Consider the following 23,575-nt stretch of genomic DNA (forward strand, 5'->3'; position numbering starts at 1 on the left):
AGTGTTGGGCTGCTTATAAATATAGTTACAGCATTTAAACAAGAATATATAAATTAAAACAACATGCACTGTATATACAGCTAATAAAACATCTTAGCAATAACCACTATAGTTGCTATCTGCATTGCACATCTGTTTAGTTTTATATAATAGGGTCCTGGAAGAAAACAGTTAGCATTTGTTGACACTAACATAATCCCTGTCTTAACTATAGTTAAATCTGGTTTACTGGATCCATTTTCACAGGTTTGAATGAAGCAGCAGACTTTGAGCTCAGGACTAGTCACAGTAAAAATCAATCGTCTTTCCAAGTCTGGGATCTCCTGTTGTTCACATCGGTTATCGTACCTATAAAAGTGCCGATGACGGCGTTAAAAGATTTCAACATGGACACCCCTAGCTCATTACTAGTTTCATTGATGTCTGGATCGTAGGCCCCCATGATGGGGGTGCACACTTCCACCCCATCTCTATCTGCTCTTTCCAGGATGGCCATCAGCTGGATCCTGATCTCCTGAAACAGCTCCGTGTTGTAACGCAGCAAGACCGAATCGTCCAGAGGATACGTGACATCATCTGCGTAACATTCACGGGGCACAGGTGCCTCTATGTACCTTAACTTGGGAAACCCTACAGATAGAGTGGAGAATAACCTAAGCAGGGCAACAGATGTCAGAGGGTTTCCCATAAGTCTGAGCTCCTCCAGTTGCTGACAGCAAGCCAGAGCATTAGTGAAAGCGTCCATGTGCTCGTCCTTTATGTTGCACTCCTCGAGAGCCAATCTCGCCAGAGTTCCCGAACTCCTGCTAAGCAATTTGTGTACAGGGGTGGAGAAAGAGTCAAAGAGGTTGTGTCCACTGATGTCAAGGTGAACCAGGGTCTCACTGTGGAGACTGTTGGCCAGGTAGGTCATGTCTACACGGTTCAGGCAGCAGTTGGCCAACTCCAAGCATAGTAGAGGTGTGTTGAGAGGACTGTGAGAAGGAAACAAGGGAGAATAAAAATGACTCTGGTATGAAATGCTAATAGAGGTAGACATTTGTAGTCAAACAGGAGCGGTACAGGAAATGCTTAAAAAGGTACAGCTAACAGGTGACAAAGGATAAAAGAGAACACTCATGGCTCTTATACACTACAGGCTGGCACGTTTTCCTTAGATGGAAGTGTTACGTTAAATCAGTGAAGGACGTAGAGATCCACTTCATCAGTATGAAAATGTTTTTCATTATGTTGGTTGGTCACCCATCTGTACATCTTTGTAAACGCAAATTCAATCTTTTGTCAAAGTCTTTGCTCACTTATTTGTTAATTTTATGAACAATGTGCTGCAAGCTTTTGCTCATCTACACCTTGTTTATTGAGTATCAAAACATTTTACATTACAAAATCTATACTGTGCATACTCGCTCCTGTTCTATTTCCATTTGAAGGTGAAGAATACCCAGCGGGTCTTTGTCCTGCAGCCACCTGTCCTCGCACTGGCACCACATCAGCAATTTTAACAACAGAATACCTTCCACTGTTGACAAAGGTTAAAGGTGGGTATTTTGAGCTGTGTTAAAGCTCTTGGTGTTGTTGCTGATCAGGTCTACAATCAGCATGCATTACATGAATAGACAAACTTAGGGCACCTTGTTGTCTGTCTCTTTATTGCTGTGCTTGTACTCACTTTAGCAGTCTCCGCAGGTGTCCAGTGAGAGTAGAAAAACCAACATAGAGCTCAGTGAGGCTGCTCAGTCGTGCCAGCAGGTTGCCAATGGTGGCCAGCAGATCCTCGTCGTCAGAGCCGAGCCTCCTGACATCCAGGGCGCTGGCTGGCAGGGTCAGAGACTGTAATTTGGGGAATTCCACCCTGGACAGCAGCACCTCCAGGTGTGAGGCCTCTAGAGGAATATTGTGCACCACCTCCAGCTTTGTGATGGACTCTGGCTCTGCTAGGCGAAGAACATAGAACAGCTGCTTGAGAGTGAGAGAATCCGCCCTAAAACTAACAAAGCGAAGCTTCAGGGGACAGTAACGGAGGAGCAGGAAGGCCTGAGCTACCAGCTCGTAGTTGCGGCCTGTGACGAAGCCGTTCAGACGGACATCAACAGATGTTTCAAAGGCAGATTGGGACACGTCCGTATCTTGCATGGCCACCATGGTCTCGTAGCACAGTTTTGTCAGGAGCTGGGTTCTTGCCCATCGACCCAGGGTGGATTTACAAGGGCAGGCCTGATGCTCAGTGTCCTTAAGGGCAGTCAGGTCCACCGTGTGAAGGCTCTTGGCATATGTTCTCGGGGGAGACAGCACATAATCCTTAGAAAACAAGAGAATATTACATTAAAGGTGACTATTCATGAGTGTTTTAAGGCAATGACAACAGAAATGCAACTGAAATGAAAATGATTAGGGGTACATTCAAGGTGGGTGGTTTGGTACCTTTAGGCCGTTGAGAATTGCTTCCAGACAAAGCCGGCAGGTGCGAGATGTGAGGTCTAACTGACAGTCGGCTGTCTTTCCCAGAAGTCTTTGTAGGTTGAGTTCAGGAAGAGGCCACATCTGGACCAAAGCATGCAGCACCTCAGCCTGCTCGTGGAGGTAGCAGGCCTTGAAGAGAAGTGGGTAGAGGTTAAAAGACACACAGGTGAGGTTTTCCAGAGTTCTCGCACCAGCCTGAATGAAGAGCTCAGCAGCAAGGAATCGCAGGGACTTCATGTCTTTAGTTTTTTTTGTGTGTGTTGGTATGTATTTGATTCAGCGTCTTGTCTCTTTTGTAGCTGCTGCTCCGTTGGTATCTTCTGTTGCTGTCTCTCTGGGTGTTTTGCTCTGGTGAGGCAGGAGAGAGGCACAGAGGGTAAGTAAGAGGGTTGAGGTTATAAATAGCAACAGCTGTCTCACGTCCTTCGCTGGACGTGGTTTCTATTTGCAACTTTTTCCAGACAGATTAGCAGGAACAACATCTGAATCCTCACGAGAAGCTTCACTTTCCTCCTCACAGCACACCAAATGTTTGGCGTTTAAACACAGGTTTAACTATTTTGCCATCATGTACTTCATTTTATGTATCTGCTATTCTTTTCCAACCAAACTACTTTGTACAACATAGAGGTGCATGCTTGCAGGGCATTGTTGTGCAACTGAGGATTTTTGTCAGGGGAGATACTGTGGTCACTGCCCCTGTACTAACAGAGCCATCCTCATATAAATAATAACAGTCTAAACAACTTTATTGCATGTGTCTCACATTTGACATTATAATATCTGTATTGGGGCACTGATGAGAAAAGAAAATCCAGAATAAGGTGAAGACTAAGCTAAAATATTACTAAGCTGCTCTTACCTGTCTTATATGATGTGTATTACATCAGGTTATGATGGGTGGTAGTGGTGATGATGGTGATGATGCTCATGGAAGTGATGGTGCTCATGTCTCTGGGCCAGCGGGACACCAAAGGAAGGCTGAAGGCTGTAAAACGTCTCCCTGTCTTGTCCTGGCTGTGCCTGGAAGCCAGCGTGTGTATGGGGCGAGGCAGAATATTGTACCGTGGAATGAAGCTTCCTGCTGTGGGAGCGACGCGGGAGGCTCTGGGAGGCTCGAAGGAGAGTCTGGGTAGGATGGCACCACGAAGCAGGATGCCGGCCATGCAACCTGCAGGACTTTCTCTCAGCTCTGGTCCTATCACACATGGATCTGCTTCTCATGGAGTAAACAACACGGAGGTCTTGAGGTGACTCAGAATGCACAGTGTTCTCACAGTGCACCACTAGATGGTGCTGAAGAGGAGGTGAGTCTAAAAAAAAAAAAAAAAACAGAAGAAAAAAACCCTTAAGTGTATTTTCCAGAAGACGGACGGACGGACGGACGGACACACACACACACACACACAGAATTAATGGAGCTTTTATGATACCTGCATTGTCAAACTTGGAGGCATAATTTTCAATGCCAGCTAGATCCTGGTAGTGCTTTCTGCGCTCTTTGTTTTCATCCACACAGAAGAGCCTTCTCATTGGACGTCCAGCTTCCTGAGATCCACTCTGCTCCTGCTCTGCATCTGTTTTCAGTGAGTGCAGGATGTTGGCATTGCTGACAGTTTAGAAGCTTATTAAAATCTTGACGGTCATGAACTGTTTAGTTTTGGGTCCTTAAATCCTAAAAATCACAATAACACGTACCTGTGTTTGAGCTCTTGTTTGGATAATGTGAGGAAGTTACAGCTAGCTTGATCCTGAGGGGCCTTGTACCACTGCAAGGTTGCTTCACCGATGTCTCTAAAACCTCAAACACGGAGTGCATCAGGCTGGACATGTCCTGCAGAACACAGATATACACACTGCATACAGAGACATTTTACATCTGAAATATGTCAGCAGCAAAAACAAAAACAAAAACCCCTCTCTTACCTCTTTCTTGACCTCATCTGTGTTGTCAAAATTGTACAATGTGAAGGTCCACTCCTGCTGAGAGTCGTCTCCAGGCTGCACGTTACCCTCCATGCCCTGTGTTCACATGCGAACATGCTGTCAGAATAATACTGATGCCATAGTTTGTCATTTACAGTAATATGTGTATTTGCTTATTATATGTATATGTACTGTAACTTTACACTCATGAGACATTTTATTATTATTATTATTATTATTATTATTATTATTATTATTATTATTATTATTATTATTAGGTACACCTTACTATTACACTCCCTTTTGCTTTCAGAGATGCTTTAATTCTTCATGGCACAGATTCAACAAGTGCTGAAAACATTCTTCAGAGGTTTTGGCCATATTGACAAAATATCCCCACACTATTACACCACAAGCAGCCTGAACTACTGACAAAAGGCAGGATGGAGCTACGCTTTCACAGTTTCCTGTTCTCAGCTGATAGGAGTGGCACCCGGTGTGGTCTTCTGCTGCTGTAGCCCTTCACAGTTCAGAGATGCTCAGAGATGCTCTTCTGCATATGACTGGTTATTTGAACTACTGTTGCCTTCCTATCAGCTCAAAGCAAACTGGCCATTCTCCTCTGACCCCAAAATCAAAAACTTCTACAAGGCCTAGAGATGAGCATGTGGGAAAATCCCAGCAGATCAGCAGTTTCTGAAATACCCATCTCTCTCTAACAATCACATGAGTTGCTCCCATGTGATTGTCTCAATAAATATAAGCACTTAAATGGCTAAAAAAAACAAATTGGCCACTGAGAACATTACAGCCCCTTTATAATAGCAAAATCCTCCATAACAGCCTGCAACCAACCTGATAAGATAACATGTTTTATCAGGTTTGTTTAGTCCATTTCAAGAATACATATTTAAAAATGGGTGTTTATGCAGCTTTTTCTGCGAGACTTCTTCACAGTCAGGAGTCGTCGTCTCATCATGTTTTACTAGAAAACTCCACGAAGTCCCGGCACCCAACCCCACCAGTCTTGGAAAAACCAAAATCTGAGTACACACCAGTTGCTACAATTATACTATATTATAACGTTATTTGAATATCAAATAACGAGGTTACCAGTTACCTCACTCACAGCAGCACGGCTGCTGCTCCTCTTTGTTTCCTTCTTGCACTTGAAGTGAAAATTGGTCCCTTTATCGGGCGTCTTCTCTTCTTCTGGTGGCTGAACCACTAAACAGCACAAAAATGCATCATAATTCTCTTTTTTAACAGACTCACAGTTTATGGGTACTTAAAATTATTGCGGTCTATCTTGTATCTTTCTGATTACTCATGTAAGGCTCTGTCTTAGTCTTATATGAACTATTTCCATTGTTTCGTTTAAGTGGATAAAACCCGATGACATTCACTAAACAATTAAACCTTTAAAGACCTTAGACGGGAAACAGGATGACGTGTGATCGCCCACTCACCCTTCATGTCGCAGTTATGATCAGAAGTGCTTTTCCTCAATTCCACATACAAGTTCTGTGAAAAGAGTCAAGAGTGTAAATTATCAGAGGACACATTTAAGAGCGGGAGGAAGCAATTAAGTGATTTTCTTGTCCCGTGAGTGTGAAGATGGATCTCCAGATGTGAGCAATGTTGAATAATCTGTGCATTTTTCCTTTTTATGAACCCCAAAACACAAAGCAGTGGTATGAATACTTTTGGCTTACTTTGCACACGTTTAAACACACAAACATACGGCACTGCAAAGAAGAAGAAAGCCGGTTTACCCGCATGTTTTTGAATGGTTGACATCTTTTCGCATGCTTTCTTGCATAAATACACGAAGATGAAAACGCTCACTTAAATCCTGAGTCTTGGCTGGACCTCTTTGCACTTCAGGTTTAGGTTTAGACACACTGTATATGTGTTGACTGTTATAAGTCAGCTTACTTTAAATCCTCTAAATCCATTATATACTTATATGCATTTACACATATTTTCAAATCCTACAGCAGACAGGGTTGATGAAAGGACTTGGATCAATTTCTGTTACTTGAAAAATATCGAATAAATAATACTTCAAGAAAATTAATCTTTTTCTGCTTTAGTCTTCCAGTGCAAAACAAAAGAAGACAGGAACAAAAAGCCTCTTATCTGCCAACATGTCCCTCACCCGTGTCACACTGATGCTTCAGCAAATGCAGTTGAGCAACACAGGGAGTGATAATTTGTGGGCATGTCTGCACACCCGCATTCGTGTTCAGATGCAGGCAACACACCCAGCGTATCCTGCCACGCTCTGCCTGCAGTGAAGCTTTGATGAGAGAAGGCGGCATCACCCGTCAGTCCATGGACCCATCCTGATTTCAGTGAGCAGCTTGAGTTCATTTCACTAATGTGTAGCTGATGCACATCTATGCAACTAGGTCCACACCTAATAGCCTGTAGAACCACTTCAGTGGTCTCTCACATTGTTATGGAGGAATTTTGGCCAACTCTTCTTTACAGCATTGCTTCAGTTCATTGAGGGTCCTATGCATGACCTCGATTTTTTTTTTTTTCAGCCTTTCTGTTTGCTGATGTTTTGGGGATCGTTGTAGTTTTGGCCAAGCTTTACCTCTCAGACATGTGGCCACACATTTGAATCTAGAATACTTTGGTATTCAGAGGAATTCAGGGTTAACTCGATGACTGCAAAGTGGTGAGTCCTGTGGCTGCAAAACAAGCCCAAACCATCCCCCCTCCACCACCGTGCTTGAAAGTTGGTGTGAGGTGTTTGTGCTGATATGCTGAGTTTGGTTTTCTCCAAATGTGATGCTGTGCTTTATGGTCAAACATTTCCACTTTGGTCTCATCCGTCCAAAGGACATTTTTCCAGAAGTCTTGCAGTTTTTTGAGGTCCAACTTTGCAAACCTAAGTTGTGCAACCTTTTTACAAAGAAGAGCATTTCTCCTGGAAACACTTCCAGACAAGCCAGTCTTTTTCAGTCTTTTTCTAATTGTACTGTCATGAGCTGTAACATTTAACATGTTAACTAAGTTTTTGGGCTTTTCTCTGAGCACTGAACAGTCTGACTTTGGGGTGAATATGCTGAGGCATCCACTCCTGGGAAGATTGACAGCTAGCTTAAATGTTTTCCATTAGCTGTAGAATGATGAACTTAAACTGTTTGGAAATGGCCTTTTAACTCCTCCCAGATGGATGGACATCAACAATTAAGTTTCTTTAAGATCACTGATGACATTTTTCCTCCTTGGCATTGTGTTAAAACACACCTGAATGCTCCAGACCAGCAAACCGGCCAAACATCTGTTTTTAGAGGTGCTCAAACTCTCTTGATCAGTTAATCAAATGCATTTAATTGGCAGCTCCCGGCTGCTGCATAATTCCTACGGAAGCGGTAAGTGTGGACTTAGTTTTCCTGCACAACTGTGTAAACCCTCTTTATCACATGACTGTATACTAATGCATATTTACATGTTTACCGATAGTTCACATTGAGCTGCTTCTATCAATCTGGTATTTTGAACATTTAGCTAAGTAACTAAAACAACTTCACATTTGGTAGAATTCAATTTGAGGAATGTAAGTGAACAAACTCAGATTGTTTGGTCTATAATTGGCTTGCGGGATGGACTATAACCCAAATATAATCACAAAATCCACATTTTGAACACATTATTTTTGAAAAGAAGTTTGGATTCTCTGTCTAAACCAAAAACTAGACAGGATTGTTTTCTTTGAACTTCAAGTTAAACTCGCCACGCCTTTTCTGCTCAGTATGCCAACATTTACTTAAAACTGTAATTATTCAGCCTCTTTTCTGCACACATACTTGACGGAAGATCATAGGAAAGGAAACAGGTTTGTCCGTTCTTTAGACAGTCAACCTGTCAACACCTGAGCCTGCCTCAGTGGTACTTGACAGGTATGTAAACATTCACCTATGAGTCGGCGTGTTTAAAATTTTTACCCACGGCGCTCCCCTCCTCCCCCCTCACTGGATACATCGAACGTTGCACATAAAAGACTTCATTGTTTAGTTATCTCTACAAAATCTTTTTTAAACTGTTCCAGCTTCTAAAAATCGTCTTTAATCTGTCACCTCTGCGAAAACTGTGACAAGGAAATGTTTTAAATGTGATTTTAAGGGGAAGACTTTCTAACAAAGATGCAAAGAACGGAGTCATCTTTTGGAAAAAGAGATGTTTTTGACATTACCACTTCACAGCAGTGGTGTCATGGGGGATAAAACTACATTGGGTTGGAAAATGTAATCGCAGGAAGTGCTCCAAGCGCAGAACCTCCACCACAGCCCTTTAAACATCTTGGCAGAGTCAACATCTTTTTCCAAACTGCAGAACTTTCCAGAACTTTTTTTTTCTTACAGCAGCCCTGTGCAAATATTGTCCTGAGCTTCAGACTTTATTGGCCTTAAAATAACAAGTTATGCCCAAAGATATTAAGAGATCAAACACTTGAAAAGCTGGATCAGTGAATTTTCTGTCCTTAAAGTGTGTAAGACAAATGCAATCAGTGTTTTTAATCAGGTGGTCTCAGAAGCAAACAAATTAAAAAAAAAAAACATTATTACACTTGATGCCATTTATGAAATGAAACAAGCCACACTTCACCCACTCCAGCCCCAAACACCCCACCTCACACCCTCACCCGTCTGGCTGGGGCAGGAAAGCAGTCCCAGATGTGGATTTTTTTTTTCCTTTTTTCTCTTTTTCCCCCTCAGTGAAGTTGGGCATAAAGACCTCGCTGTCTGGAGGGGGGTGGGTGTGCTGAACTTCACAGACTTGGAAGTCTCTTTATAGAGATGGAGGAGGAAGGGTGGAGAAATAAATAAACGACCACCTTCCAAACATCTTTTATGTCTCCTGGATAGATGTGAGCAGTTTGTCCCCAAGCTGGCACGACTGAAATGAAGCCCTGGATGCTGTGTTAAAGGCGTTTAAAGAGCCAGTGCGGTTTTTTCTGCACTATAAGAACACGTGTACTTGGCTTTAATGTTGCCTCATGTGCATTTATTTATTTGTTGAAAGAAGCTTACACAAAATATGATTTTGCTTTTTGGGCCCTTAGATCCTACATTATTACCGAAATCACTAGTAAAACCTGGCTGGTTTCCGGAGCTGAATAGTACCCGGGCAGTACTGCACCAGCTTCAGGTCTAACCTCTTTTCTGTCAGCACCAGATCAGCGCAGTGATACGGGAAACGTAGGTGAGCGAGTTATAGGTTTAGCTTCTCTCGAATTAGTTATTAATATAAGAACAAAGATAAAACTCATTACCTCTGTCAGCTTTCTTCTGCATATGTGGCTACTCTGCGACTCTCTCAGCACACTGGAAGCCAAACTCCGTCCTGCAGAGGATAAAAACAACCACATATTTAAAAAAAAAAAAAAAAAAAAAAAAAAAGAAAGAAAAAAAATATTATAAATTCATGTACAAATTAGCTATGACAGCATGTGTCTTTTCTGTCTTACCTTCTGGACTCTGCCGGGGCTTCGAAGCTGCCCAAATAATGAGATGACAGTGAGCGGCAGTGATAAGACATTTCAAGTATTTCATTTCTAATAATAATAAAAAAAAGAAGCTAACTAGATGTAACTTCTCACCGTGTTTGGACTGGAATTTGCCCATACTGTGATCAAGAAATGTTCACCATGTCCAGCTCAGAGAAAAAAAAAATAACTCAAGACATGAGGAAGTTTTCGCGGACTGGGAATTTCACCGACGACTCCAAAGTTTCACCGAGACGTTTATCCAGGAGTGCACAGGCAGAGAGCGATGACTACCGCGCACTTCCTGCTTCGGTTAAACTCTGTTTGATTGGTTAGAGATCGGTGATGCACGTGACCCAACCTTACGTCTGTTTATTGTTTAAACGACTCTGAACAGCATCCGACTGAGAAACGGACACAAACCACCGACTTAAAGACTTTACAATGAGACGTTCACGGTCAAGAGCTTAACTGACACAAGTGGCTTCATTCCAATCTTTAGACACCACCAGTCTAACATTTTGACATAAATCAAACGTGACATTTGTTCAATCAGGATGCTGGAACAAAAACCAATCAGATCTCTGTTTGTTTGTTTTTTTTAAACATTTATTTATATCAGTTTAAAAAAATAAAATAAAATAAAAAGGAACAAAAGAAAAATCACAGGCAACAGTAGTGATGGAAAAGAGCTTTTTGTTTATTATCAAATACAAAAGTAACATTTTTTTATGGAAACTTGTTTCTACCACTGGGGAAAAAAAAAAAAAAAAAAAAAAAAAAAAAAAGGGTGTAAACAAGCTTCCATATGTTTCAGCATCACAGCTTGTGAATAACACAAAGCAATAAGACACATCATTACCATCAACTTACAACTCGCCTTCAAATGTGAAGTAATGATCAGAAAACCCCAAAATCATTATCTCCTTAATAAATGAAGGAATCTCTGTATGCATTGGTCGTCTGTTCTCCTTCAAACTTGGCGGGTGTATGGACTGGAGGCAGTGCCAAGTTTGAAGTAATTCGGGGGGTGTCTCATTTGTGACGCTTCTTCCTGTTACTAGTCATTGAAAGACCCCGTCGCTCCTGTTGCTAGGCGTCACTAAAAACAAATGTCACATTTCAGACCGTCCTGCGTCCTCACAGATGACAGTCCTCCCAGATATCAGTATTTATTACATTTAAACCTTATTTACATTTAAACCTCCACTGACTGCAACATCTACCTCTGCAGATGCTCTGCTGATGTGCTGGCGACTGCTGACCCTGCACTAGCATCATGTGAATGTACATTTATTTCTTTAAGAACAGAGTCCATGTCTTTAATCACAGTCCCACTAACTGCTGGCACTGACAGACTCTTTGACAGTGTGGGCCGGTGTGGGTCCTATGTGGGTCCAAATATAGCCTTTTTCTGGTCGTATTGGGATAGTAGGGAACGGGGTGCTCCGAGACTTGAAGTACTCAGAGGGGGCGTGGCACACAAACTCCAAATACTCCATCTTTCTGGGCAGATCCTCCTCTGGACCTATTGCAAAACATTTTTGTTTGTTTTTTAAAGCTTAAATGAACAAATTCCACTAGAGCACTGCATGATCCAGAATAACTGCTCACCAACAATATAGGTGCCAGGATCAAACTGGTCCTTAGGGCTGGCTTGAGTGGGGATGAGCCATGTCAGTGCTGCACTTTTTTCACAGTACTGATCCTGTACAAAGCCTCGAATCTGAGCATAGTAAGGCTTCCCATCTTCTTCATCTGTTACCTTAATCACGTCTCCCATCTGGTAGTATACACCCTGTGATATATTGACAATGATAAAGGATTAAGGTTAATTGATATAATTAATGCTTTAAAAAGATCAGACCAGTTTCAAGTGAAAGTATTGTTTCTCATGCTTTGCAACAATAAACACCGTACCTTATAAAATATGGATTCTGACGTGATGATAGTCGCTACAGATTCTGGTGCTTTGATTGGCTAAAAGGTTGGCACACACAAGGGTCAAATGCATGAACTCAACAAGAAAGAAGAAAAATCAAATTTACATTATCAAACTTACATTTTTGAGTTTAAATATGTGTCGTCTTCCTTTTCCTTTGGTTGAGACTTTTTTCTCTGATGCAGGAGCTTTGTACTTGGTGCTTCTCAGACGTGCAGACCTCCTGTGGATCTCCTGCTTGGACTATAGACAAACACAAGAAGGGATTGGACAATTGACTGCAGCTTGTCAGTTGAAGAAGATGATGAAAAATAAACAATGAGACAATACTAAGACCAGTACTAACAACTATCAGTTTGTTTGTTTGTTAACTGATTAATCACTTAATGTGAAAAATATCTCAGTAAAATGTGAAGCTATGTAATGTTTAAGGCATATAGGTTTACCCTTCAAGTTTGATCTCACTTGACAACAGACTGCTATATTACCAATTTTAATTAAAAATAAGGGTTTAAATGATCTTGGGGGTTTGTTGAGATGTTTCACCTCTCATTTAAAGATTTAAATACTTTCACTTTGTACAACACAAATGACTTTCATTTGAAGCATCATTTTTTTTATGTTCTGCCATCTGTATTTCGCACAGGCTGCTGCACAAGAGCCTGAAAGTTGTGCCCAGTGCTTTCTCAGGCAGTTATTATGATCAAATCTGCGACACCACATGTAAAAACTCCTGGAGTCACACCGGCTTGTTTCTGTTAAACTGTTTTACACATGAACAGTGAAGACTACAGTCTTGAAATGAGACCTGTGCTCTTCTAATAACTTCAAACAAAAACAAAAAACAAACAAACAAAAAAAAAAAACCCCACAGTGATCGTCAGTATTTAAACTGAAATGGAAAACCTTCCTAATTCAGCCCAGCGTGGGCTCCGGGAGCGCTATTATATTTTCCCTGTAGGATTATCTGTGAATGATGCAGCTGCAATGTCTGCACACAGCCCCACCAGTCTAAAAAAAAGAGCCCGAAGACAAACTCGTGAGGCTTTACACCATCACAAACAGGCCTGGCTCTAATCTAGAAACACTGGGTTTCACTGACCTGTTTCCCTCCGCCATTGCTGGGCTGAGTGATGGAGGACAGGGAGGGTCCTGACGCCCCGCCGCTGGCGCTCTTTCCCGTGCAGCTGTTACATAGGATCTCTCCCTGGTTTCCTTTCTTCCACATCGAAGAAGAATTAGTCTTGCAAACGGCGCAACATGGTTTCAAACCCAGCGGCATCGTGGCCGCTTCTTAAAACGACGCCGGTGGGCGAAGAAACAACACAGAACTCAGTGATAGGATGAAGATGCTCCGTTTGTGTGGCTGTGACACTGGTAGAGAGGCTGAAATCTTCCTTCTGGGGCAGTTCGACTTAAAACAAACAGGTATGGCTCTGAGTTACTTACGAGAACAGCCAAATTGATCAGAAACTTGGGTTGTTTATATCTGTAGCCCATTTATAGCCACTACTAGCGGCACAATTCTTCTTCTGCGCTGGCGCCTGCCATCAGTTCTTCTTCTTTGGTTTAGATTTAGGTACATGACTAAATTATGCGACGCCACTGGACTGGAGGACACAACGCTAATAGACGCAGGCGAGCTTGTGAGAGTGTGAAGAGGTTGATTAATTTTAACCAATCGTGTTGTGGTAGTGATAAATTACGATTGGTTAAAACGACACAATGAGTAGGTAATATGTTTAGCTGTTTTTCTTAGATGTATAATGTATAAATTATTAATTAATTTGCCCGCTTGCACAAAATGAGTCTTACCTTTCCGCTTTTTACTAACGTAATTTTTCTTTTACTTTTTCCGCTTTTTTGAAATCATTGTTGTATATGTAAATTTTGATGTATAATGCCCTCACTATGCACCTGTGGCACTGCTGTTTATTTACTGTAAGTTGTACTATTTTTATTCATTATCCTGCTGTAACAAAGTAATTTCCATCCATCTATCCGTGTATAACGATTCAAGATAAATGATCTATCTATCTATCTATCTATCTATCTATCTATCTATCTATCTATCTATCTATCTATCTATCTATCTATCTATCTATCTATCTAAAACCAGCTAAACCATTTTTAACCAAAGTGCCTCCTCTTCAGCAGGGGGAGATGTTACAGCGTCGAGTCCGCCAGACGGTTTTAATCTGGTCAGACGAAGAAGAAACAAACCGCGTCACAGTTCAAAACAATACTTGGAAGTTCCGCTTGTCTCGCGCCCTGTCCTTATGAAGATGTCTCATAACAGCTCAGCCAAAGACGACCAAGCGTCGGGCAGCAAAAAGCCGATCTCTCTACCGATATCCAGGGTGAGGCTGATCATGAAGAGCTCCCCTGATGTCTCCAGCATCAACCAGGACGCTCTTTTCCTCACCACCAAAGCTACAGTAAGCTAAACATCATCCGCAGCTCATTCATTTGCTAACACTTTTAGCACCGTTAGCTTGTCTAGGGCATGTGAGCTGAAGCAGCGCGTTTGTGTGTGTCTCCTGTTGTTATTGTTTTAGGAGCTGTTTGTACAACACCTGGCTCTATCCTCCTTCAACAACGGCTCAGGGAAGGAAACAAACACCCTGTCGTACAGCGACCTGGCCAACACCGCTCAGGAGGCGGAGACTTTCCACTTTCTCACAGGTGAGAGGCACCTGCAGGCACCTCGGCGGTCCTATGATGCACCAGCTGGTTACAGATTATATCTCAGACTGCACAGAGTCCAGATTGTTAGAAACAGTGAATTAATACCTCCCCCGTTGCTCTACGCACTGACTCACACAACGCCCGAATAAAAGTCAGCACAAAATCGATTAATTTCCTATTTCACACGATGTCTGAACCTACCTGCAGTGGCCTCACCCACAGTCTAAGAACTACTGTAATGATAACTGATCAGACTTTGGATTATTAAAGTGTTTAAGGTAGTTAAATAACCCAGCATCAGCAAGTGTAGATAAATGGGAAACTGTGGTTCCGTTGTGGTTGTGTGTTTCCAGTTTCACAGGATTTATGCTTCTGTTTCAAATCTACACCATAGAAACGCCACCCTGAACATGTAACAGCTGTTCCATCACGTTATTGTCTCCCCTAAATAATTGTATTTTGTGCACCTCTCAGGGCCATTGTAAGGGACAAATATGTATGTCTCCAAAAAGAAAAAGAAAAACAGAAAATAACTGACCGCAACAAAAAGGAAGAAAAATATTTCTGTCATAGATGGTACTGCATATAAAACACTGGGACATCACCCTCAAGTAATAAACACATAAAACACCACAAAAGCATCAAGACTGGTAACAGCGTCAGCCACTTAAGTACATTACCCTGTAGGCTCTACAAAAATTCATCACAGAAGTCTAAAGGGCAAACTGTGGTTGAGCTGAGGTAGTATATTTGCAGTCCACTGGCAGCTTCAAACTACCTGCCTACCTGCAGAGAGCATCTGCTGTCAGATGCATCAAAAACATGTCATGTAACTGTTCTGTGGGTCTTTCTTGTGCTGCTGATGGTCCGTCACCTGGCTGTGGAAAAGAGCAAAGTTATAACATACAAAAACCCAAAGAGAAACTGGGTGTTAAAAGCAATCAAAAGCGTCAATTTCAGACATTGTCTGTGCTTTTTATTCTGTATTTTTGATGTTTTTTTTTCCCCCTCATGCTTCTCCCGCTCCTGGCCGGCCTGTTAGCATGTGACCCTTGCAAAGCGAGCATTGGTTGACAGCTCTTGTCTGTAGGATCTCTATGGTCAAATACCACAACAAACGGACACAATTCCATAAATTAAGCACAAGCAGGAGGAGTACATCAGGAACGGCATCTGATAAAACATTTGTGCCAAATCAAACACGCAGATCAATCCACTATGGTTATCCCTTAGGAAATAAGGGAGCAGCTCACAGTACCTCCACCAGCTGAACACAAGAAGACCAGATTAATCGATGAATTTAAAAAAATAATTAAATTAACTGATTAAGAAAAGAATAAGTATTAGAAACACTGCTTGGTATAATGTAGTATAAACAAAAAGGCTCTAAAATCGCCATAAAACAAAAACTAATTTTAACAGTTTTAACAAAAATCTAAAGTTGTAACCTTCATGAAAGGATGAGTTAGTTTAGCCAGCTTTACTTTAAGGATTATTTGAAGTAGCACTGTTTTTAAGTCTCTCAGGCACTGCTTTAACCCTTAAACACCATCAATAAGACTTTTATCTCTCTCATAACTTCATTTTATCTCCTGTGGTGTTTTTGGGTCTGTATCCAAACAGCTCACACTCACTCCTTTGTTACTTTTGAACGTCGGGCTGTCTGAATCCAGCGATTCAGGGGGTTTAAGGTGGAAATGCTCGGGCATGTTGCTGCTCGTTTTGCCTGTGATATCTGCGGTACTTCTGGCTGCTCGATTGTTTTGGGAGAGGTCACCAGAGCGTGCATGTTTGGTTTGGCACAGAATTACACTGGCTGCCCTTCCTGATGGTTTCCTTCTAGCCATTTATCCAGGCTGGGGGCGGAGACTAGGTATACACCGGATTGTGTCCCATTCTGTCGAGGCTTTGTAAGGCGAACATGTTAACCACTACATCGTGGAGCCACTTGTGCTCAGCATGCGTCTTCTGGACATATGATTATGTCAAGGTTTTAAAAATGGCTTTTCTGTAAAAACATTTTGTAAACAGTTTGTTATAATCTATATAAAGTGAAATATCAGATGAATTTTAAATATACAGAAGCTTAAACGTTAATCTGAAAGTAGATTTTAGTGCAGCTGTGCAGTGTGTCAACTTTTTGACAGCCAAGTTTAAAACCATTTGAGTCTTCCTAATACTCTTGAGTTAATATCACTCACTGACCTGCAACAAAAAATGAGATCTTTTCCTTCAACTATGCATTTTTACAAATTTTTTGCTTTGTTTTCCTGGACAGATATTCTGCCTAAGAAGATCTTGGCTCAAGATTACCTCAACTCTTTGGAGCAAATGCAAGAAGAAGAAGGAGCTGATTACTGAAACAGGAGGATGGTCCACATTTCCCATCTGGACAGATGTTATCGCATCTACTCTTCCAGCCTGTCGCCGAAAGCAAAGTGACCGTCAGTAAAAGACACTTGAACTCTCGAGTTCATCTTCAGGGCTTTTGTAAAAAGTTAGAGGACGTGGAGCTAAACGCAAACTCACACGGGATCAATGTGAAATCAAGTGAAGACTCAAATTTCAAACTCCCCCCCAACAGTAAATGAAGTTCAGCGACCCTTTTCTGCAAACTGACAGATATATTTTGTGTGAGCTAAAGTACTGTCATTACTAATATATGATGCAAACAGGAGTTCAGAACAAGTTTGCATTTAAGCTTGTGTACTTAGACTGTTTATGGAGGTTCCCGGGTAGCACTGACTTAATTGGGCTGCTTGATTTGCGTGCACCGTTATCGGAAATGTTTCTGCATAACTGGCCAGTACGGACTTGTTCCACGTGAGCCAAGACATGGGAATCCAGCCCACGCAGCTGGAGCGCAGACGTCTTAGCTTCTGTGTTACTGTTGGCTTAAAAAAAAACAAGTGGGTGAAAACATTATTTTAAAGGTGCTGTGAAACATTGATCTCAAACTCAGATGTGCTGTTGCTACTGTTAACCATATATTCGTGTTGTGATTTGACTGTCAAGAACTTGAAATTTACTAGAAGTGGAAAAACTACAAAACAACTGAACATGCTCTGAAGTTCAAAATAAAATCTCAGACTCGAACAGATGTAAATATTTAAAGTGTTTCAGCTTAGTCGGCATATCGCCCTCTGTGTATTTACAAATGTGTGGTTTAGATTTGATATTAAAATAAAAATTCATGCTGTCTTGTTTTGCACTGAACGTTTTTATTTTTTTTAAAAATACCAGTTTATGAATTTGGTGTGTTAAACCACTCGCGTACTCTCCTCTGAGCTCCTCGTGTTTCCTGCAGTTTAGAGGTTTAATGTGACCATGAAATCTTCATACCTTTGCAAACAGGTAATATAGAGCCATGGTAAGATTTACGATTTTTATTTGACCTATTGTACTGTGTCATAATTTCTTTAACAAAAACTAAACCAGAATACATAAGCAGCATGTTTTAAAGAAAAAGAAGTCCATAAAACTAAAGTGCACCCCATGATTTAGCAGCTTGTCGAACCACCTTTAGCAGGAACTAATCGTTTTCTGTATGACTGTCAATCTCTCATATCGGTATGGAGGAATTATGACCCACTCTTCTTTATAACATTGCGTTAGTTCATTGATGTTTGCAAAGACTCATTTATGCACAGCTCTCACAGCATTTCACTAATGCTGAGGTCCAAACTTTGTGCCTCTGCAGCACCTTGATTCTTGATTCTACTCAACCCCCAAAGTGTTCCAGAGTCCAAATTCCCAAATAGCTCCACTTTGGTCTTGTCTGTCCAAAGATATCCTTTCAGACGTTATGCTGCCATTTTCTTTTTAGAGAGAAAGGGTTTTTTCCTGGCAAACCTTCCAATAAACACCACACATGTTCAGACTTTGTCTAATTGTACTGTCGTGAACTTAAACATTTAACATGCTGAGTGAGGCCTGTAGAGTGTGAGATGAAGCTCTTGGGTTTTTTGCAGTTTCTCTGAGAACTGACTTTGGAGTGAATTCACTGGGACGTCCACGCCTGGAACGACTGGCAACTGTCTTGAACGTTTTCCATTTGTGAATAATCTTTCTTACTGAAGAGTGATGGTATTCAGATTTTTTGAAAATGACCTTATAACCCTTCCCAGAATAATTGGCAGCAGCAGTCGCTTCTGTTGCTGATGTATTACCTCCTTGGCATTGTGTAAACACGCACTTGAACAGACCACCATAAACGTCTTCTTTTATAGAGGTTCTCACACATGCTGTTACTATTCCTATTAATTCCTATGGAAGCAATAAGAGTGTCCTTAGTTATTTTTATGCAATGTTTTTGCAGTATAGGTTAATTTCTATTAAATAAACAGTAATGTGGTGTAATGTGTTTATTTTAAGAAATGCTACAATGTTCATTTTGTTCTGTTGTGTCAAACGTTGACTGTAAAACTAGACTTTACAACTCTGTTCATCAGAACTCCAAGAAAATGTGACATTTATTCATTTCTGCTGATTCTTGGTTACACGTTTTATTTTGGCAGGCGAGCTGGTGACATAATAAGGTGCAAATCAAGTGTGTTTTGTTCTCATTACAAACCACACTCATCCTGAGCATGCATGCATGGACTACATCGTTATGAGACATTCATATCATATAAATACAGTTCAAATAAGGGGTTTCCAGCATCATCAGTGATGGATGAGTTTTCTAAGTCGAAGCTGTGCATTGAGAAGCGTCGCCTCCAAAGTGGAAAACTTCTCCTCCAGGTGGTTAGCCATGTGGTCTCTGCCTTCGAGAGCATCCCTCGTATTTGCGAGATGCTCCTTCATGCTGCATGGGATGAAAAATCACAAGCAAACACGGCAAGAAGTCAAATTTGAACAATTCCCTCAAATGTTCACATCTAATAGAGCCGAATGTCCAAACTTTCAATTTATATTTGTGCCAGAGCCTCGTCTCAACCAGATGTCCAGACAGATGTGTGCAGGGAAATACTGGAAATGACTCAGATTGGCTGGAAGCTGTTTTCACTCAGCATGTTAAGCAGTTAAACACTGGTCCAGGGTTCCCCAGAACCTCACTAATAATAATTTAGGACAAACCCCCAACAACTGGCCTTGGATCACTTTTTGGATCCAAGCCCAGCTGGAAATGTAGCTGCTTTACTTCTTTACTATGTGGCTCAAAGTTGCATCTAATCTGTAGTAAGTACAGTAGAGGAAGTCTGTCTATAAATATGCCAAAACCCTGATTAAAGCACCAGATTTTGCATCATTAAAGAAGAAATCAGGGGATAAGCATTAATTTTCTCTGCATGAAACCAAGTACTGCACTGCATTTTAAAATGAGCAATGGAAGACATCATGGCGTGGTTTCACAAGAGCAAGAAAAAGGGGAAAAAAGAAAGAAAACTGCGGATAACAAAGACAGATGGATACCAATATTTGGACCAGACCGGACAGTCTCCCACAGAAGCTATGATTCTTTCCGGCAGATTTTTTTCTTAAGTATTTTTATTCATTTTTAGCCCTGATTGAGGTTGTCATAATTCATGCATGACACGGTTAAATAACAATAATTAATTAATAATTATTAATGGAGTGACACATCAGTGTCCGATGTAGTGGTTTATGCGCAAGTACTGACACAAATACAAGAAAACAGCCTTTGAATAGCTGTCCAATGTAGTGACCACCTTGCCTGAAAGGGTTAAAACTCTGTTTCTTGATGCCACTGTTTATTTTGTTTATTGATGCCATATTATTTCTATGTAGCATTAATATCACTTTGACTTTCAGATCAATCCATAGACCTTGAGGGAAAGGTCGGAGGCCAACTATGATGTGTTTTAAATCATTATACAGTACTTTCTATATATTGACAACACACTGCCCACTTAGAATCATAGCTTCTAAATTATAAGGCTTTTTGTCAGTTTTTGACCAATAAATCATTAAATTGACATTGAAGACCTCAGTAGATGTAAATTTTAATTCATGGGGTGTGACATGACCCCACTCTAAACCTACAGAGTATTCATTTAAAACTTTAATAACATATAATAATATATAGCCTATTTTATAGTATTCACCTCTCCACCCACCCGCTGATCTCAGGTTATTCCTCCTGAATTCTCCACTGTTATTGTTTCTTACCTTGTAAAGACACCCCGCTCCTTGCCCTCTTTCCTCTTCTCTGCCAGAGAGACAAACACGGTCTCCACGCTTTGTATAGTTTCGGTCACTTTCTGGTGGTCTGATCGGATCCCCTGGACCTCCTCTCTAGCTTGGTGGTCGTAGGACAGCCCTCCCTCTTCCACCCCGCTGGAGGTGGACACCGCCTGCAGGGCGGCCCTGTTCTGCAAAACAAGCAGACGAGACCTGGCAAACTCTTTGGGTCCTGCTATGTTTTCCCAGCAGATTGGAGATGATGGAGGGAGCCAGAAGCGCTGCGTGCAGTTGACTGGCTTTTCTGAGGACTCTGTTGTGAAGGGGCTGTCAGCAGGGAAGCTGTGGAGCAGGTGCAGAAGAGACGATCCAGAGCCCCACTCCCAGTCCTCGAAATCCGACTCCCCTGACCCTTGCTCAGGGGGGAAACTAGGAGGAGGACTTGCTGGTCCTCCATCCTCTGCTGGAGAACAGATCCCCAACAGGAGACAGAAGGACAGGAAGAGCCAAGCCCTGCTAACTGTCCCCTGGAGCATCTCCAAACTGGCTGCATCAACAAGAAAAAGACTTAGACACACAGGAATCACCAAAGAAAATCCATTCACCGTGTTTATTATCAAGTATTCTCATACTTAAGCTTCCTGTACAAGAGAAAACTACTGTGTGAAGGGCAAGAAATTTCTACTGATCAATAGAAACATGAAAAATAACACTTAGACCTCTTGATTGCATGCATTCAATGACATAACATTCAAAATAAAAGCATGATGTTTATTATGTTAAGTTCAATAACAAATAAGCTTAAATAAATTTCTTAATAAATTACACAAAATAAATCCAGTACAAAACCAGAGAACATACATTTGTGTTTTTTCTCCTGCAGTTTAACCGGAAATTTGCCTCAGTTTGGTAGCGTCATAGTTGGCAACAAATCAAAACTGCAAACGCATCACTGAAGGAAATCCTGAACTCCAGATCACCGCGATGTTTTTTTTTTGTTTTGTTTTACGGATGTGATGCGAATTTTCATTCTAAGATGACTTTTGTTCAGCGGTCTTACCTTACAGAGAGAGCACAGAGCAGTCTCTGTTTGTGCGTAGCGGCGCTCCTCTGGTGCCTGCAGCCGTCGGAAAAAATGAGTCGTTCACTGCAGACTGTTACATGCAATCTGAATCACTTTTACTGGCCCGGTAACAGGAGCTTGGATTTTCCCTCAGTGGAAGGGGATGGGATGGGAGATTGTAAAATGCATGTGAGGTGTGGGTTACAGTAAAAGCTCCCTGCTGGAGGGAGAGAGCGCCATTCTCTGGATCGTATCCCTGATTTGAAGTGTATTTATTTCTTTGTGAGCTTCATTTTCTGTGCTCATTTGTGCTTTTTTTTTGGTTTTTAGAAGTGAAGACTTTTTAATTTGAGTGGCAGGAGGAGAAGGAGGTGCGATGCTCTGGGTATTTATGAGCCATTTACAACATCCAAAACAGCTACAGCAAAACGCTCGAATTAAAACACCAAATCTGCTTCTTAAACTTGCTGGTCTGAAACCATCCCTGAGTTACATTTGAACACGATGGTGTCCTGCAGTTACTGGGGAGAAAAGAGTTTAAAAAAGTACCCAGACTGTCCATGAGCTCAAAACTCATGCAGAGCATCTGTAGTTATTTAGCGAGTTTTTTGAATGACCAGAGAGTGGATCCACACAGCCGGAGGCTTTCACCCTGACATAAGCTGCAAGGAATGGGACACATTTTGGCACAAACAAGCCAGGGTTTTGCAATTTAAGGGGAATGACGAGCAGTTTTCTGAAAACAAACACTAAATTTAAGGATGAATTGTAAAACATAAAAAGGGTGGGACTTAAAAACATTACACCACCATGAGATTCTGTTTATGCAATAAATCACTGGTTTGGCTTAAGTGTGCCTCCTGCCTCGCAAAGTAACGTTTTAAAGGTATTCACTGGTTATTTTAGAAAATAACATGACAATAATAAGAAGTCGAATAAAATTAAAATATGAATTCCAGTTTATTTACATGGTTCATTAAACTCTTTATTTATTTGATCTGTTTGTAAGAGTTGACTACTTTTATAGTAATTTTGTATCTTTATGCCGTTGTTGTCACCAGAAAGTGACCTAATGTGACTTTGACCTTATTTTAAAAAACAACACTAATATTCTCTTGATGCAGCAAAGCACACAGGTGTGGAAAGAGTTCACTTTATGAGCATGTGTGCTGGAAAATATTGTGATTCACTTTTAATTTTTCTTTTTAGTGAGAGAAAAGCTTAAATTTTACAACTGCAATTCTGAAAAAAATTGGGATGCTGGAAAACATGTCGTCAGATGTTTAAACTTAGAAAGTGTATCTTTTTCAGTCAAACTGAAAAAGGAGTGCTGTTTATAGTATGAACAATCGGCTCTATGAAGGCCATCTGTGTGGTTCACAGATTTGTATAATTGTGTCCAAATGTTGTAAATACAGTGAAAAGCGAAGTCCAAAACTGACTTTGAAATAAAGAGAAATCTGACTCACAATACTTTGAAAATCCTGGCAAAAGCCCTGATCACTTGTATGTTTACCCCCTATTTTGGGTGGTTGTTATATCTGAGGCTATTACATGCCCAGAGTTTTTTTCTTTTGTCATTCATACTACACTAAAGTAATAGATACACAAAAATACAGACATTTCTAAAAAAAAAAAAAATTAATTATGATTTATTAGTTATGACTTACTCTCCTGTAGTTGCAATTGCAGGACAGTCTGAGCAGTGAGCTATCAGAACCTTTTCCTGCAGTTTTGTAGTTTTCTGTAATGATTTCTTTCATTGACTACAGCAGCATTCCTTTATCATGTACAATCCTGTACTGAGACTTACCATTATAACTGCACTTCTTATTCTTATATTAAATGG

The 23,575-nt window shown here is 41.0% G+C and overlaps 5 protein-coding genes across 7 annotated transcripts; 1 reads left to right on the forward strand and 4 right to left on the reverse strand.

Moving 5' to 3' along the window:
- Positions 1-5: 5 nt before the first annotated feature.
- Positions 6-2,697, reverse strand: lrrc14b (leucine rich repeat containing 14B; the record flags this gene model as incomplete). Its single annotated transcript, XM_082521675.1, has 3 exons — positions 6-974; positions 1,670-2,298; positions 2,422-2,697. The coding sequence occupies 3 exons, from the start codon at positions 2,695-2,697 to the stop codon at positions 296-298; spliced, it is 1,584 nt and encodes a 527-aa protein (XP_082377801.1). The 3' UTR covers positions 6-295.
- Positions 2,698-2,719: 22 nt separating this feature from the next.
- LOC309698924 (protein naked cuticle homolog 2) lies at positions 2,720-10,202 on the reverse strand. 2 transcript variants are annotated; one of them, XM_082521681.1, is made up of 10 exons: positions 10,004-10,202; positions 9,872-9,898; positions 9,677-9,747; positions 5,856-5,910; positions 5,516-5,613; positions 4,387-4,482; positions 4,159-4,294; positions 3,894-4,037; positions 3,323-3,773; positions 2,720-2,808 (listed from the first exon to the last, which is right to left on the reverse strand). In XM_082521681.1, exons 1-9 carry the CDS (start codon positions 10,026-10,028, stop codon positions 3,352-3,354), a joined length of 1,074 nt encoding a protein of 357 aa, XP_082377807.1. In that variant the 5' UTR covers positions 10,029-10,202; the 3' UTR covers positions 2,720-2,808; positions 3,323-3,351. The 2 variants fall into 2 exon arrangements, with proteins under 2 accessions (XP_082377807.1, XP_082377806.1); XM_082521680.1 differs by having other exon boundaries at positions 5,507-5,613.
- Positions 10,203-10,568: 366 nt separating this feature from the next.
- gatad1 (GATA zinc finger domain containing 1) lies at positions 10,569-13,411 on the reverse strand. The gene is made up of 5 exons (XM_082522448.1): positions 12,934-13,411; positions 11,952-12,074; positions 11,810-11,869; positions 11,504-11,687; positions 10,569-11,417 (listed from the first exon to the last, which is right to left on the reverse strand). The coding sequence occupies exons 1-5, from the start codon at positions 13,111-13,113 to the stop codon at positions 11,227-11,229; spliced, it is 738 nt and encodes a 245-aa protein (XP_082378574.1). The 5' UTR covers positions 13,114-13,411; the 3' UTR covers positions 10,569-11,226.
- Positions 13,412-14,011: 600 nt separating this feature from the next.
- On the forward strand, positions 14,012-17,723 carry chrac1 (chromatin accessibility complex subunit 1). The gene is made up of 3 exons (XM_082522663.1): positions 14,012-14,269; positions 14,390-14,516; positions 16,798-17,723. Exons 1-3 carry the CDS (start codon positions 14,111-14,113, stop codon positions 16,878-16,880), a joined length of 369 nt encoding a protein of 122 aa, XP_082378789.1. The 5' UTR covers positions 14,012-14,110; the 3' UTR covers positions 16,881-17,723.
- A 1,250-nt stretch (positions 17,724-18,973) lies between these two features.
- On the reverse strand, positions 18,974-22,128 carry LOC309699658 (uncharacterized protein). Of its 2 annotated transcripts, none has more exons than XM_082522776.1 (3): positions 21,724-22,128; positions 20,652-21,206; positions 18,974-19,326 (listed from the first exon to the last, which is right to left on the reverse strand). In XM_082522776.1, exons 2-3 carry the CDS (start codon positions 21,197-21,199, stop codon positions 19,185-19,187), a joined length of 690 nt encoding a protein of 229 aa, XP_082378902.1. In that variant the 5' UTR covers positions 21,200-21,206; positions 21,724-22,128; the 3' UTR covers positions 18,974-19,184. The 2 variants fall into 2 exon arrangements, with proteins under 2 accessions (XP_082378902.1, XP_082378901.1); XM_082522775.1 differs by having other exon boundaries at positions 20,652-21,210; positions 21,724-22,126.
- Positions 22,129-23,575: the final 1,447 nt, after the last annotated feature.

This window comes from Aulonocara stuartgranti (assembly GCF_965226115.1).
Source record: "Aulonocara stuartgranti genome assembly, chromosome: 22".
In the NCBI taxonomy this organism is placed as follows: domain Eukaryota; kingdom Metazoa; phylum Chordata; class Actinopteri; order Cichliformes; family Cichlidae; genus Aulonocara; species Aulonocara stuartgranti.

Excerpts from the sequence above, each read along its gene's own strand:
- LOC309698924 (XM_082521680.1), bottom strand. The coding sequence starts at position 10,028 with ATGGGCAAATTCCAGTCCAAACACG. Across the intron at positions 9,899-10,003 it reads CAAATTCCAGTCCAAACACG|CTTCGAAGCCCCGGCAGAGT; the intron begins GTGAGAAGTTAC and ends TTATTTGGGCAG. Across the intron at positions 5,614-5,855 it reads TCATAACTGCGACATGAAGG|TGGTTCAGCCACCAGAAGAA; the intron begins GTGAGTGGGCGA and ends TGTGCTGTTTAG.
- gatad1 (XM_082522448.1), bottom strand. The coding sequence starts at position 13,113 with ATGCCGCTGGGTTTGAAACCATGTTGCGCCGTTTGCAAGACTAATTCT. Across the intron at positions 11,870-11,951 it reads ACATATTTAAACTCAAAAAT|CCAATCAAAGCACCAGAATC; the intron begins GTAAGTTTGATA and ends CCAACCTTTTAG. Across the intron at positions 11,688-11,809 it reads CAGAATCCATATTTTATAAG|GGTGTATACTACCAGATGGG; the intron begins GTACGGTGTTTA and ends AATATATCACAG.
- chrac1 (XM_082522663.1), top strand. The coding sequence starts at position 14,111 with ATGAAGATGTCTCATAACAGCTCAGCCAAAGACGACCAAGCGTCGGGC. Across the intron at positions 14,270-14,389 it reads TCCTCACCACCAAAGCTACA|GAGCTGTTTGTACAACACCT; the intron begins GTAAGCTAAACA and ends TTATTGTTTTAG. Across the intron at positions 14,517-16,797 it reads GACTTTCCACTTTCTCACAG|ATATTCTGCCTAAGAAGATC; the intron begins GTGAGAGGCACC and ends TTTCCTGGACAG.
- LOC309699658 (XM_082522776.1), bottom strand. The coding sequence starts at position 21,199 with ATGCTCCAGGGGACAGTTAGCAGGGCTTGGCTCTTCCTGTCCTTCTGT. Across the intron at positions 19,327-20,651 it reads GAGCGGGGTGTCTTTACAAG|CATGAAGGAGCATCTCGCAA; the intron begins GTAAGAAACAAT and ends CATCCCATGCAG.